Below are 16,203 nucleotides of genomic sequence, written 5' to 3' on the forward strand. Positions count from 1 at the left end.
CAAAACAGTTAGATTAGAGTTTGCAAACAGGTGGCTCTTGGGTTAAACTGTCCTGCAGGTGTGTTGTGCTTAGCTTGAACGGTGTCTTAAAATCTTGAATTAGCTGATGATTTTTTTTGCAGAATATTACGGGGGTACACATGTTTTTGTTACATAATTTGCTTTTGTACAGTTTGAGTCAAAGTTGTAAGTATGCCCTTCACCCAGTTAGTGTGCACTGTACCCATTAGGTGTGAATTTACCTATCTCCTCCTCCCCCCTCCCACCTACTTGATTTTCCTCGAATTTTACTTCCAAATGTGCACATAAGTGTTGATCGATTAGTTCCAATTTAGTATTGAGTATATGTGGTGTTGGTTTTTCCATTCTTGTGATACTTCACTGAGAATGGTCTCCAGTTCCATCCAGGTTGTCAGTATTTTAAAGCATCAGGAATTTATGTTATAAAAATCTGTATTTTCAAATGCTCTTTGAACACTGGAATTCTGTATACTTGGGTTCAAGTTAACAATCCTTTGGTCTGTATAAATAGCCACTTGTGCTTAGAACAAAAGATACCTGTTCCACTTTATCACTTTACCTGTTTGGTTATCTGCATAGCCGCTTTGGAGCTGTGCAGATTCTGGAGGATACATACTAAATAAGAATGATTAATTCCCTCAAGGGACTGGGCTTTGGGAAGGGTGGTGATCAAGGGAGAGTTTTATTTTGTATAGTTTGACTCTTACCAGGAGAACATAATATTGAATTACTTGCCTAAATCTGTTAAATATTAAAGAAAGGTAATCCAGCACAAAATACAATAGGTGCTCAAACCAAGACTCAAAGTTGATCTGAATTGAAAGCATCTGGAGAAAAATGAAAGGGGATAAAAATAAAGTTCCACATTTATGAGCAAAAAAGGTAATTCAAAATATCTAACCACTAGCTCAGTATCAACCAGCAGGTTTTGAGTCAGTTGGAGACACGGATCAAATGTAGCCCGCTGTGGATGTATGATGGGGCTCCATCCTCGACCACAGCCTGCCCTGCCCTGGTCACATCATATATTCAGATTTTTTTTTGTTTTTTCAATTCTGTGTCCACAAGTTCATGAAGGCCTTAGATACAATGTATACAAGAGAAGGTGTCCTGCTTGGTAAGGAATTGTTTTTAAAAGGAAAAAGAAAAGGAATCAAGAAGCTGGGGTAGGTGGCAAAGACAGACAGGAAAAGAGAAGAGCTTGAAAGCCAGTGTTTGGAGATCAGACATTTACCCTCAAAGGGAGGATAGGCCTGGCTCAGGTTTTCAGAGGCATCAAGAATAGACTCGACCTCAGAGGATTCAGAGCAAAGGAACACCCCACGGGGGCCTTTCTCAATGCTATGTTTGGAAGTAGCTCTTCTCGCCCCACGTCTGCCTACCATCAAACAGTCTTCCCTATTATCCTCAAGGTTTGTCGTTAAGCACTTGTCACTGTACCCAGGGGGAGGATGTTCAGGGCTGTAAGGAGACATCAGGAACAAGGACACGGGTGGACCCCAATCTGACTGTGATGGGCACATACTGTGACTTCTACCAGCTTCTGCTGTGTAAGATTGCTGAAACGGTTCAGACAGATCCCAACGGTGTGGCTGACTGAAAGCAAACTCAGTCCACCACGAAGACGCAGTAGATGAGCCCCCTAAGTGTGACTGACCTGGACCACCCGGGTCCCCCGCTCGGCTGTGAGCGGGGCCACGCTGGGCTCTGCCCAGGCCGCAGGCGGCTCGGTCTGTTCCATAGCACCGGCATTCTCGCCCGCAACAGGCCCAGGACGGTCCTCTTGTAAGTCGTCCGACGACAGTGCTCTAAAATCCCAATTTCCACAGGTCACTCCGGACCACAGCCTGGGGTCGCCAAGGCTGGCTGCGAGGAGCGCCCCCGAGCGCACATACAGCCAGCAGCAAGCCCTGCAACCCGCGGCCGCTAGGGCGCACTTCCGCCGGAAGTCGGCCTGGAAGCAGCACCAAGCTGACGTCACGGGCTCGCAGGAAGTCTCCGGGGCACCCGGGAGGTGCCGGATCAGTCCGGCTGCCTGTGGGCTGAGGGTGGCGGTAAGGCCGCCTCCGCGGAGCTTTCTGATGCCACCCCCCGCTGCCCAGGGCCGCCCGTCTCCTGGTCTGGCCCTCCTTTCCCCCTTGTGCGTGTGGGGCGGGGCTGCAGTCCTGCCTTCCCGCCACCCGAAGCCCGGGCGCCCCAGGTGTCTCCTCTGAGCCTCCTGCCCCCTGCATCCCTCTACCCCGAGTCCAGCCCCCTGGAAAAGCTCTGGCCAGACCCATCCGCCGGGAGCCTCGGATGGGAAGTAACCTTGGGGAGGTCCTCTGTCTGGTCTCCAGCGTGGGCGCCTCAGGGATACGGATAGACCCAAGGCTACCGGCTACCAATTAGTTGTTTCTCCCAAAGTCTTAATACCTGTTCACACTGCAGGGGCTCAGTATCCTCTAATTCCAAATCATTTTCCACAGTGTATTCACTGCTGACTCCTACTCTGTCTTAATACGTTAGTGTCGAATTGATCTGTCTCTGCAGCCAGATCCAGCCTCCTGGAGGACCCATGTCTCCAGCTTTGGGTGCTACCTGTTTTGCCAGGCGCACACTGCTGCCCAAGAGGAGCTGCTGTTTGAATTCTCTGTGAATGTTGGGAGGAGGAATGCCAGAGCTGCCGGCTGAAAATTATCTAACCAAGAGAAATATGTAGAGTGGGGACACTGAACCTCCTTTGTGGGAATTCCAGCCCAGAATCCTATCTGCTGAGGCAAAAAGTAACCAGTTCCAGTATCTTAACACTGTGTGTTAACTCTGGCCCCCGAGGGTGATCCGTGATGGTTGTGCCCACTGTGCTGGAGGGATGCTTCTTAGGACAGGATGCCTGATCCTGAGTTCAGAACTCCTGACTGCCCCTGACTGAAGCTTGTTTGGGTGGTATCATCGGCAGAGTCTTTTGGGTACATTCTGTATCTATATCTATGTGAATATTTAAGGAAGTAAAAGAATGATTTCTTGCTGGGGGGAAGGATGATGGATGCCTTTTCTTCCTCACTTTATTTTGGACTTGCAGGTAGGAGATGTCCCAAAGGCAGACCCCACAGTGTTAGATTCAAAAACTTCATCTTGAAGGAGGGAGCTTCCATCTGGGAGGCCTCACTGAGGAGCAGTAGGGCTCTGTGGTGTGTGCTTGAGGACTGATGGATTCTGCTTTGGGAGCCATTTTGAGAGTTGATGTCTGAGCATATGTGCCACGAAATAAATTCCTCAGTAGCAGATAGTCAACTCTTTTTGTTCCTTTGTAGCCCCCAGGATGGACTTTCTGGTTCTATTCTTGTTCTACCTGGCTTTGGTGCTGATTGGTGGTGTTGTGATCTGCATCTGCTCAAAAACCCATCGCTTGAAAGGCCTGGTCAGGAGAGGAGCACAGGTAACAATGATCCTGGGATACCACTGGATTTTGAATACTGTGCTAGTCTAGGAGACTCACCAGTCTCCCAATGAGACAAAAAAAGCGGTGCCATTTAACTTCATTGGTTCATTTATTCTTTCATTTATGGCAATCGTGGTATATTCCAAAGTCTCTATCTCTGTTGTTGTTACTGCTAAAGGTAATCTTGTGATGTTGCTTTGGGGTAGCATTCTCAAGTTTGGCTGTTTTCCTCTGGATTTGATGCCTGTAATTGGGCATGGATGTGAGCAGGGTCCACAGCGGGTAGGGGGGAAGCTTGATGAGTGGAATTGGGGGATGCATGGGCAGAAAGCTCATCATCGGGCTGTCCACTCTCCTTCAGGGATCAAAGCGAGCAAAACTGGGGCAAGCAGCCTATGGGAAGGGTTGACTTGGGAGGGAACTGGGCTAATGGCCAGTGATCTGGGGGTGGACTGTGGAACCTGGGATTGAACCTGGGCAGGGGACCATCCCCTCTGCTCACCTCTCTTTCCCTGAAGATCCTGACAGGTGCCTTCATTAGGGTCAGAATGGAAATGGAGAAGTAGGCATCAAAGGAAGGCCATTAGGAGGAAGTCTTCCTCTATTCTGTCTAAAATCAGTTCTTTGCTTATATGCAGAAAAAAAACTTAGTGTCACTCATATTGCTGGCTGTATGTGGAGCATCTAATGTGTTTGGGAGTGGGAGGAATGAGAAATGAAATTGAGTCTTTTTGTTTCAGATATTTTCCTATATAATTCCAGAATGTCTTCAGAGAGCCATGCGGAGATTGCTTCATTACTTCTTCCATTCAAGGTATTTATATTTCAGAGTTTAAATGTCACCCTCTTTTCTGTTTTTGATTATTGATTGTTGCCACCCTCTAGCTTCAGGAAGCTACTTGTGCTTTCCAGCATGGTGAGGGAAAGGGTACTGGAAAGGATCGAGAGTCCTGGGTTCGGAGCCTCTACTCATAGTTAATTTGCCTTTTGTATCTGGGGTTTTGACATGTCTACTTTTAAACAGAGATATGTAAAGAGTGGGAAGATATTGACGTGTATTTCTGTAAAATATGTGCGAGATACTTTACATGGTTTCTTATTTAATTCTTATTATTTTCTCAAGCCCAAAGGAAGTAGTTGACCTTTGGCTGTTTTTCTTAGTATTGTATGAGTTCTTTATGGAGAAGTCCCTATGAACGAGCCATGTGCCTATTTTCTTTCAGAAACCACACCTTCATTATCTTGCACCTGGTCTTGCAAGGGATGGTTTATGGTGAATACACTTGGGAAATATTTGGCTACTGCCAAGAGCTGGAGTTCTCCTTGTATTACCTTCTTCTTCCTTATTTGCTGCTGATTGTAAACCTGTTTTTCTTCACTTTAACTTGCATAACCAATCCTGGTAAGTTGCGTCTCTTAGTATATAAACTGACGACGGCTCCACTGTCTTATATAATCGATAGTGCTGCAAACAAGGCGTGGTCCCCTAACGCAAAATATTTGATATGTAGTGTTTTCATTATCTTTCAGTTTTCTTCCTTGATCCATGGGTTATTTAGAACTGTTTAAAATTTTCCAATATACTTTTTTTTTTAGTTTTTGATACTTTCACTTAATTGTGTTATATGTAGAGATTGTATATGATACTGTCCTTTTAAAATTTTATTCATACTTGCATTATGCTGAGGCATGTGGTCATTTCTTGTAAATGATGATCCGTGTGTCCTGAAAGAGAGTGGGTGTTTTCTAGTTCTTGGGTATAGCGAATCATGTAAGTCCATTACCTCAGGTTAATAAATTATGTTCAGATCTTTTATATCCATGCTAATTTTTTGTTTTATCAATTAGTGAGAGCTGGATTTTTTTTAAATCTCATTCTAATGGTAGACTTGCCAGAGTGCTCCTTGTAGTTAGTCAATTTTTCTTTACATATTCTGAAACTATTTACATATATATGTATTCTTATTAAATACATTCAAGTTTAGAATTAGTATTATCTCTTCCTGGTAAATTAAATCCTTTTGCAAAATATAGTTATCCCTCAGTATCTTTGGAGGATTGTTTCTAGGACCCCTCAAGGATATAAAAATCTGTGGATGCTGAGGTCCCTGATATAAAGTGGCATAGTATTTTCATGTCATCTATGTACATCCTCCCATATACATTTAAAAAATGTTTTAAAATTTTTAGTTATTGTGGATACATAACTGTTGCATATCTTTATAGGGTATATGTGATGTTTTGATACAGTCATACAATGTGAATTAATCAAATAAGGGTACTTGGAATATCTGTCTCCTCAGACATTTATCATTTCTTTTCATTAGGAACATTCCAATTCCACTCTTTTAGTTATTTTCAAGTATACCCTACCTTACTGTTGATTATAGTCACTTTGTTGTGCTGTCAACTCTCATATACTTTAAATCATCTCTAGGTTACTTATAATACCTAATACAACGTAAATGCCATATGAATAGTTGTTACACTGTATTTTTATTTGTATTATTTTTAATTGTATTATTTTTTGTTTTGTTTTGTTTAAATATTTTCTGTCTGCAGTTGGTTGAATCTGCAGATGCAGATCTTGGGATACAGAGGCCTGACTGTGTAGGAAGCCTCTTTATCACTGTCAGTGTCTTTGCTTTCCAGTCTTTTTTATCTGAATTTAATATTATAATATTACAAGGTCTTTCTTTTGATTGGTATCTGGTATTTTTTTCCATCCTTTTAAATTTTTCTGTCCTTGAAGCACCAAATGTTTATCAGCTGATGAATGGATAAATAAAATGTGTTATATCCATTCAATGGAATATTATTCAACCATAAAAAGGAATGAAGTATAGATTCATGCCACAACATGGATGAACCTTGAAAACATTATGCTGAGTGCGGGAAGCCAGACACAAAAGACCACATATTATATGATCCCATTTAAATGAAATGTCCAGAAAAGGCAAATCCACAGAGATAGAAGATAGATTAGTGGTTTCCAGGGCCTGGGGGCATTAGAGAGAAATGGGGAGTGACTGCTAACAGATTTCTTTTTGGGGAGATGAAAATGTTCTAAAATTGATTGTGATGGTAGTTGCACAACTCTGAATATACTAAAAACCATTGAATTGTACACTTCAAATGAGTGAATTGGGTCTGTGAATTATATCTCAATAAAGCAATTATATAAAATGACTTGCTTTAAATGTTAAATATAGCAATTTTAGTTGTGTCGTATCAGGGATAGGTTTTGTGAACACCCAGTCCACCATATTGTTTGAAACTGATATATGTCCTTACTTTTTTCAGCCATTATAACAAAAGCAAATGAATTATTATTTCTTCAAGTTTATGAATTTGATGAAGTGATGTTTCCAAAGAACATGAAGTGCTCTACTTGTGATTTAAGAAAACCAGCTCGATCTAAGCACTGTAGTAAGTATGGCTCTTGTGGCTCCAGCGGCACACCACACAGTGCACGTGTGGGTTTTGTTTGTAAGGGAAGTTTCCTGAGTCTAAGAGCAGAGCCAGTTGATCCTTAGACATGTCATGGCCACTATTCTAGAGGCCAGTTAGTTCTGTGGTTTTTTTTTGTTTTTGTTTTTTCTTTTTTTTTTTTTGAGACAGAGTCTCACTCTTTTTGCCTGGGCTAGAGTGCCGTGGCGTCAGCCTAGCTCACAGCAACCTCAAACTCCTGGGCTCAAGCGATCCTCCTGCCTCAGCCTCCCGAGTAGCTGGGACTACAGGCATGCACCACCATGCCCGGCTAATTTTTTCTATATTTTTAGTTGTCCAATTAATTTCTTTCTAATTTTAGTAGAGACAGGGTCTCGCTCTTGGTCAGGCTGGTTTCGAACTCCTGAGCTCAAACAATCCGCCCGCCTCGGCCTCCCAGAGTGCTAGGATTATAGGCATGAGCCACCGCGCCCGGCCTGTTTTTGTTTTTTTTAAGAGACAGGCTGGTCTCGCACTCCTGGCCTCAAGTGATCCTCCTGCCTCAGCCTCACAAATAGCTAGGATTACAAGTGCAAGCTCCCATGCCTGGCTCAGTCTTGTGTTCTTATATGGTGGACAACCCTCAGCCTGAGCATAACAGCTCTCCCTTTGCCACGTGGCGGGGCATGCTGACTAAAAGATGTTTCTGTGGAATGTTGTGTTTGTAGATTTCAGTCCTGGTAAAGCTTGGTCTTCTGGGGAGTGCCCAAGATTCTAGACAAGTGCTGTCTAACAAATATATAACGTGAGCCACTACGTAATTTTAAATTTTCTGGTAGTAACATTACAAAAGTGAAAAGAAACAATTAATTTTAATCGCTATTTTATTTAATCCAATGTACCAAAATATCATTTTAAAATGTAATCAGTGTAAAAAATTATCCATGAGATATTAATAGTTTATATTCTCTTTTTCATACTAAGTCTTTGAAATCTGGTACGTACTTTACATTTACAGCACATCTTGATTTGAATGCTAAATTTTCATTGGAAATACTCGATCTATATTTAGATTTCATAAATTTTTTTTTTTCGAAACGGGATTTTGCTTTGTTTCCTGGGCTAGAATGCAGTGGCGTCATCATAGCTCGCTGCAATCTCAAACTCCTGGGCTTAAGCAATCCTCCTGCCTCAGCTGGAACTACAGGCGTGTGCTACCACGCCTGGCTAATTTTTTTTATTTTCTGTAGAGACAAGGTCTCACTATGTTGCCCAGGCTGGTCTCCAACTCCTGCCCTCAGGTGATCCTCCTGTTTTGGCTTCCCAAAGTGCTAGGATTATAGGTGTGAGCCACTGTGCCAGCCTAGATTTTATAAAATTTGCAGCTGGAAAAGAAGACTCGCATATCCAAGTTATATCCAGACAGTCTTAAAAGTTTTCCAATAACTGAATTGAGTGCCAAAAAAAAAAAATCATTTTCCTTTACTATCCACATCTACATTGACATAATGGTTCATCTTTATCAGAAGAATTGACTTGACTTGAAAGCAGAAATATCAGTTTTAAAACTCTGTCCAAGTTAAGCAATTTCACTAATTCTTGTCTCTGTTCAGTATTATTCACACTGAATTCAAAGAAATATTATAGAAATTGAAAACCAGCTGTGAGTCTGTCAATATTTACCAGGTGTTCTTTCAAATTTTTCTTATAGCCGTATTTCAAGTGCTCAGTACCCACATTTAGTTAGTGGCTGCTATTTTGGGCACTGTAGTTCTGAAAGTCTGGTGTCAGCAGCTGCCATTCCCCACTCATAGCGTCAGTGGTCAGTTTGTAAAAATCTCAGTAGTTGTGCACGGTGTCATCATCTTATCAAGGACCAACCCAGCACCGTCCTCATTTCTTTGCAGGTGTGTGTAACCGGTGTGTGCACCGTTTTGACCATCACTGTGTTTGGGTGAACAACTGCATCGGGGCCTGGAACATCAGGTACTTTCTCATCTACCTCTTGACGTTGACTGCGTCAGCTGTCACCCTGGCCATTGTGTGCATAGCGTTTCTGGTCCACTTGGTGGTGGTGTCGGATCTGTACGAGGAGGCTTACATTGATGACCTCGGACACTTCCAGGTTATGGACACAGTCTTTCTTGTTCAGGTAAATTATGCTGTGGGCTGTAGGTTTCCGACTGCAGGTTTAAGAACTGGAAAAAGAACATTTATTTGCCCAGTAAAAACATGAAGCCATTCCAGTCTTTAAAAAATTGCTATACAATTCATAGCTAGGCACACGGCGGTTCACAACTGTAATCCCAGCACTCTGGGAGGCCGAGGTGGGAGAATCGCTTGAGCTCAGGAGTTGAGACCAGCCTCAGCAAGAGTGAGACCTCATCTCTACAAAAAACAGAAAAATTAGCTGGGTGATGGTGTGCACCTGTAGTCCCAGTTACTCTGGAGGCTGAGGCAGGAGAATTGCTTTAGCCCAGGAGTTTGAGGTTGCAGTGAGCTATGATGACACCACCCTCGCCAGGGCAAAAGAGTGAGACCCTGTCTCAAAAAAAAAAAAAAAGACCAGGCTGGGTGCGGTGGCTCATGCCTGTAATTCTCGCACTCTGGGAGGCCGAGACAGGTGGATTGTTTGAGCTCAGGAGTTTGAGACCATCCTGAGCAAGAACGAGACCCCGTCTCTACTAAAAAAATAGAAAGTAATTGGCTAGACAACTAAAAATATATAGAAAAAATTAGCCGGGCATAGTGGTGCATGCCTGGAGTCCCAGCTACTCGGGAGGCTGAGGCAGAAGGCTTGCTTGAGCCCAGGAGTTTGAGGTTGCTGTGAGCTAGGCTGATGCCACGGCACTCTAGCCCAGGCAAAAAGAGTGAGACTCTGTCTCAAAAAAAAAAAAAAAAGACCAGAGAGACATGATAACTATGTATTATGTATGATCCCTCAGAGCAAAAAGAAAGGATATAAAAGACATTATTGGTCAGGCATGGGTGTGGTGGCTCACATCTATAATCCCAGCACTTTGGGAGGCTGAGGTGGAGGATTGCTTGAGACCAGGAGTTCAAGACCAGCCTGGGCAACATCTCTACAAAAAACTTAAAATTGAAAAAAAAAATTTTTTTAATTGATGTAAAATTCACATACCATAAAATTCACCCTTTCATTGATTGATTGATTGATTGATTGAGACAGAGTCTCGCTCTGTTGCCTGGGCTACAGTGCTGTGGCATCAGCCTAGCTCACAGCAACCTCAAACTCCTGGGCTCAAGCGATACTCCTGCCTCAGCCCCAAAATTTCATTACCCCAAAAGAAATATTCCCCATTCCTTCCTCCCCAGACCCTGGCAACCACTAATCTACTTTCTGTCTGTATGGATTTGCCTTTTCTAGACATTTCATATAAGTGGAATCATATGACGTGCAGCCTTTTCCACTGGCTTCTTTCTTGTAGCATGTTTTCAGGGTTTATCTGTGTTGCAGTGTGAATCCATACTTCATTCCTTCCTTTGGCCAAATAGCATTCCAGTGTGTGGGCATACCACATTTTATTTATTCGTTCATCAATTGATAGACATTTGGGTGTTTCCACTTTTTGACTATTTTTGAATAATGTGAACATTCGTGTACAAGTTTTTGTATGGACATACATTTTCATTTCTCTTGAGTATGTACCTAGAATTGGAATTGCTGGGTCATTTGGTGACTCTATTTGTAATCATTTGAGGAACTGCCAGACTGTCTTCCAAAGTGTCTGTGCCATTTTACTTTCCCCCCAACGATATATGAAGGTTCCAATTTCTCCACATCTTTGCCAACCCTTTTTATTACCTGTCTTTTTGATTATAGCTATCTTAATGATATGAAATGGTATCTCATTATGGTTTGATTTGTATTTCCCTAATGACTAATGATGTTGAGTATCTTTTCATATGCTTATTGGCCATTTGTATATCTTCTTCGGAGGAATGTCTATTCAAAACCTTTGCCCATTTAAAAAATTGTGTTGTAAGAGTTCCTTGTCTATTCTGGACACTAGACCCTTTCAACTATATGATTTGCAAATATTTTCTCCTATTCTGTAGATTGTCTTTTCACTTTTTTGGTAGTTTTCTTTGCAACACAAGAATTTTTTTTTTTTTTTTTTGAGACAGAGTCTCACTCTGTTGCCCTGGCTAGAGTGAGTGCCGTGGTGTTAGCCTAGCTCACAGCAACCTCAAACTCCTGGGCTCAAGCGATCCTACTGCCTAAGCCTCCCGAGTAGCTGGGACTACAGGCATGCGCCACCATGCCCGGCTAATTTTTTCTATATAGTTTCTTAGTTGTCTGATTAATTTCTTTCTATTTTTAGTAGAGACGGGGTCTCGCTCTTGCTCAGGCTGGTCTCGAACTCCTGAGCTCAAACAATCCGCCCGCCTCGGCCTCCCAGAGTGCTAGGATTACAGGCGTGAGCCACCGCGCCCGGCCAAGAATTTTTAATTTTGATAAATTCATCTATTTTTTTCTTTTGTTGCTTATGCTTTAGTGTCATATTTAAGAAACTGTTGCCTAATCCAAGGTCATAAAGATTTACACCCTATACTTTCTTCTAAGAGTCTTAGGTTTTAGCTCTTACATTTAGGTGTTTTATCCATTTTGAGTTAAGTTTTATAAATGGTATATGATAGGGTTCCCACTTTAATATATGTGGACATCCAGTTGTCCCAGCTCCATTTGTCTGTCGAAAAGACTATTCTTTCCCCTTGAATTATTTTGGCACCCTTGTGAAAATTAATTTACTATAATGTAAGGGTTGAAGCCATTCTTTGAAAAAACTCATTTGATCACTAAAGATTTCTACTTAATTTATGGGAAATAGCATATGAGCAGGGTTTTTTAGGTTATTATCTAATTTTTCTTGAATGTTTTTGGTCCTTTTGTTTCAAAGAAAGTAATGTGCCACAAACAAGTGGGATGTATTCCAGAATTGCAAGATTAGGAAATTATTTAATATTATCCACCATATTATTAAATGTAAGGAATGATGACATGGTTATTTTTCTAGATGCTGAAAAGAAGCCTTTCACAAAATCCAACACCCATTCATGATAAAAACACTCAAAAAATAGGAATTGAAGAATATTTTCTTAACATGAAAAAACATACATATACACAGTTTAATTCTAAAGCCACTATCGTTTTTTTAACTCCTGAAATAATTGTCATTATAGATTTACAGGAGGTTACAAAGAAATAATATGCATTCCTAACCCCCCTCCTCCCATGCCAACCCCAGTACGATACTAAAATCAAGAAAGTGACAATGGCATGATCCGTGCAGCTGATTCAGATTTCACCAGTTATGTGTGCACTTGTGTGTATGTGTGTGTAACTCTGTGCAGTCTTGTCACATGGACAACCTTGCACAACCACCACTACCATCAAAATGCTCAGCTGTTCAATGGAGGCTGTCTTGTGAAAAAAAAGAAAAAGATGCTCAACTGTACCGGCACCACAAGACACTCTCCTGTTACCCCTTTATGGCCACACCCATCTCCTCACCTGCATCCCTAACACCTGGTCACCACTAACTGGATCTCCATCTCTGTAATTATGTTACTTCACAAATGTTTCATAAATAAGAAGCATATAGTATGTGTCCTTTTGAGATTGGCTTTTTTTCACTCAGCATAATTTCCTTGAGATCATCCAAGTTGCATGTATCAGTAGCTCACTGCTGTGAAGCATTCCATGGTATGGATATACCAGTTTGTTTAACCCATTCACCCTTTGAAGGACATTTGGGTAGTGTCCAGTTTTTGGCTATTATGAACAAAACTGCTACAAACTTTTGTTTAGAAGTTTCTATATGAAAATAAGTCTTCAATGTATTAATAATTCTTGGGTTGTATGATAACCCCCTTTTAGGTTTCAAAAAGGATTACCATAGTATTTTCCAGAGTAGTTGTTTTGTTTTACATTTCTACCAGCAATGTGTGTGAGGGACCCAGTTTCTTTGCATCCTTGTCAGAATTTAATGTTATCACTATTTTAAACTTCAGCCATCCTGATAGGTGTGTAGTGATACCTCATTGTTGTTTTAACCTTGAGTGGTTTTTATTCTTAATTTTTTTCTAATTATGAAAATTTCCAAACACACAGAAGAGTTAAAAGAATAACAAAAGTGACAACCCATACACCTTCCACTTACATTAAAAATTTAACATTTTAATCTGTTTTCTTTCTGTATATGTGTATATATTTTTCTTATTACTAGAAATAAGTTGAAGACATGTTACTTCACTCCTAAATACTTGCGTGTGCATGCATTTTTAAAGAATATTTGCATTCTATGTAGCTACAGTTCTATTATTCTACCTAGGAAAAGTAATTCTATGTTTTATCTAGTCTGAATTGCATTTAAATTTCCCTATTGTTCCACATATATCTTTTGTAGCTCTTTTAGCTCTCTGAACCAGAATCTACTTTATAGTTATGCCTTGCATTTGAATGTTATGTCTTTTTAGTCTCTGTTAGTTTAAAACAATGCTTCTACATTTTTTTTTTTTTTTTGAGACAGAGTCTCGCTTTTGTTGCCCAGGCTAGAGTGAGTGTCGTGGCATCAGCCTAGCTCACAACAACCTCAAACTCCTGGGCTCAAGCGATCCTCCTGCCTCAACCTCCTGCATAGCTGGGACTACAGGCATGTGCCACCATGCCTGGCTAATTTTTTCTCTATATTTTTAGTTGTCCAATTAATTTCTTTCTATTTTTAGTAGAGACGGGGTCTCGCTCTTGCTCAGGCTGGTTTCGAACTCCTGAGCTCAAACAATCCGCCCGCCTCGGCCTCCCAGAGTGCTAGGATTACAGGCATGAGCCACCGTGCCTGGCCCCTCTACTTTTTTTAGTGGCATTTTTTGTAGCCTAGTTATCTTTTAGAATGTCCCATGTTATAGATTTGTCTGTTTCCTAATTATGCCATCTAATTTTTCTCTGTTCCTTTATATTAGAATAAACTGGAAGTTAGTTCTAGAGGCCTGATTAGATTTAGGTTAAATATTTTTGGCAAAAATACTTCCTAGGTAGTGATGTATATTTCATATTGTATCTCATCAGGTGGTCTATAGTGTTAGTGATACCAAATTTGATCCATTAGTTAAGGTGGTGACCACCAGCTGTCTCCATTGGTAAAGTACTTTTCCCCCTTTGCAATAGGTAATCTGTGTATATGGTTTTGTTTTTGTATTCAAGACTATTTATTTTTTTTTTGTTTTTGAGACAGAGTCTCACTCTGTTGCCCAGGCTAGAGTGCCGTGGCGTCAGCCTAGCTCACAGCAACCTCAAACTCCTGGGCTCAAGCGATCCTTTTGCCTCAGCCTCCCAAGTAGCTGGGACTACAGGCACACGCCACCATGCCCGGCTAATTTTTCTGTATATTTTTAGTTGTCCAGCTAATTTCTTTGTATTTTTAGTAGAGACGGGGTCTCGCTCTTGCTCAGGCTGGTCTCGAACTCCTGAGCTCAAACAATCCACCCGCCTCGGCCTCCCAGAGTGCTAGGATTATAGGTGTGAGCCACCGCGCCTGGCCTTGACATCATTTTTAACGGCGCTGGCTCCCTATGATCCCATAGTGTGACCATTCCAGAGTTTATTTTACTCTTAAGGATGGACATTTAACTTACTTCTTTTGGGAAGAGGGGCTGTTAAATCAAGGCTACAATGAATGTCCTTGTATGTATTTTTGTGGTTGTATTGTTTTAAGAGAGACATTGATCTGGATTTTAAAATCCATTGGGATCTTATTTTGATGAATGAACTAAGGTCTATTTGTTTGTTTTATAAATAGCTAGCTGGCATAGCCCCATTTCCTGAGTAACTTTTCCCTTTTCCCTCAACGTGAACACTATCCCATAGTGAAGTCCTGTACATACTGGTGTTACTTCTGGGCTATTTGTCAATGCCATTTATGGTTCTGATTTATGTTCAGTGGGTCATACTTGGACACAGGTAGGTGAGCTGAGGAGGCAGCTCTGTGTGTATGGACAGGACCAGGGTTGGCAGGTGCTTACTCTTACGGATGTCACAGTCCAGCTGCCTAATGTACTGCTGCTTCTTTGTCCCCAGTACCTGTTCCTGAGCTTTCCAAGGATTGTCTTCATGCTGGGGTTTGTTGTGGTCCTGAGCTTCCTCCTCTGTGGCTACCTGTGCTTTGCTCTATACCTGGCTGCCACCAACCAGACGACTAATGAGTGGTACAGGGGTAACTGGACCCGGTGCCAGCATTGCCCCCTTGTGGCCAGGGTACCATCAGCCACGCCCCAAGCTTACCAGAACATTCACTCCCATGGCCTTTGGAACAACCTTCGAGAGATCTTTCTACCTGCCTTTCTACATTATGAGAGAAAGAAGAAATAAGAATGGAAAGAGTGTTACTGCCTTTTAAATATACTATACATTTATTTATACATCTGGATACTTATTTTCTAAGCATTGTTTGTTTTGGTTTTTGCTTTGTGTTTGTAAATCAACTTTCAGTGGGTAAGGAAGGGAAAGGGCCTAATCTGTGCCGGGTGCTGTGGTAGATAGCCCCCTTGCTTTCCCTCTGTTCGACCCAAGCATCTCTGAAGTCCTGGTGTCAAGGGGATCAAGAGATGACTTCTCAGAGGTTCCAGGTGACACTGAAACCTTGGTCTCTCACTCTAAACTCTGGGGTCCTGGACAGGAGGGGCCTTATGGCCATGTCTCTTCATGTGCAGCAGAGTCTCAGTGACTCAATTTCTTGGCCTTGGGCCTGGCCACACTTTCTTTTATGCCTGTCCCTATTCTCTGTCCCCTCTGCAGGGAATTTTCATCTCAGTAACCACACCCAAAGTCCTCCCAAAGGCTTGCCTTGGAGCCAGCATAGATAGGCCTTTTAGAGGAGGCACATTTCTGTATTTGTGGCCAGCTGCCTGTCCTCCACTGGCCTCTGCTGGCCATATTCAAGTCTTTACTGCCCTGTTTAAAAAAATCCAAAACTAGTGCAGAGTAGAGCAATGAATGCAGGAAAACAGGCCACATAAAGTGCTGAAGGTTTTTAGAGTGGGAGGGTTTTCAGGAGTAGGACTGGGTGGGCTGAACCTTGCTGGCTACCTAAGATTCCCATGGTCCTCCCAGGCTAGGCCAAGGAGCCAGCGTCCGCGAGGCCAGGCCTCCGGAAAGGGCTGGGAAATAGGGATCCTGGGGACAGGTAGTGGGAGTCGGGGGTTGGAAGGAGGCCCCTACTAAGCATCATCTGTCATAGCAGCCCGTGAGATCAGAACAGCTGTAAATCTTTAAGATGGATCACTGGAGCCAGGAGGGAACTCAAGTCCGCTGGCCC

General features: G+C 42.1%; 1 protein-coding gene across 2 annotated transcripts; it reads left to right on the forward strand.

Moving 5' to 3' along the window:
• The first annotated feature begins 2,048 nt into the window (after positions 1-2,048).
• Positions 2,049-15,332, forward strand: ZDHHC4 (zinc finger, DHHC-type containing 4). 2 transcript variants are annotated; one of them, XM_012638928.1, is made up of 8 exons: positions 2,049-2,075; positions 2,611-2,783; positions 3,312-3,436; positions 4,180-4,253; positions 4,663-4,841; positions 6,743-6,868; positions 8,776-9,020; positions 14,967-15,332. In XM_012638928.1, the coding sequence occupies exons 3-8, from the start codon at positions 3,320-3,322 to the stop codon at positions 15,255-15,257; spliced, it is 1,032 nt and encodes a 343-aa protein (XP_012494382.1). In that variant the 5' UTR covers positions 2,049-2,075; positions 2,611-2,783; positions 3,312-3,319; the 3' UTR covers positions 15,258-15,332. The 2 variants fall into 2 exon arrangements, with proteins under 2 accessions (XP_012494382.1, XP_012494383.1); XM_012638929.1 differs by lacking the exons at positions 2,049-2,075; positions 2,611-2,783 and having other exon boundaries at positions 3,380-3,436; positions 4,202-4,253.
• The last annotated feature ends 871 nt before the right edge of the window (positions 15,333-16,203 follow it).

The sequence above is a fragment of the Propithecus coquereli genome, unplaced genomic scaffold, assembly GCF_000956105.1.
Source record: "Propithecus coquereli isolate 6110/MARCELLA unplaced genomic scaffold, Pcoq_1.0 Scaffold137, whole genome shotgun sequence".
In the NCBI taxonomy this organism is placed as follows: Eukaryota; Metazoa; Chordata; class Mammalia; order Primates; family Indriidae; genus Propithecus; species Propithecus coquereli.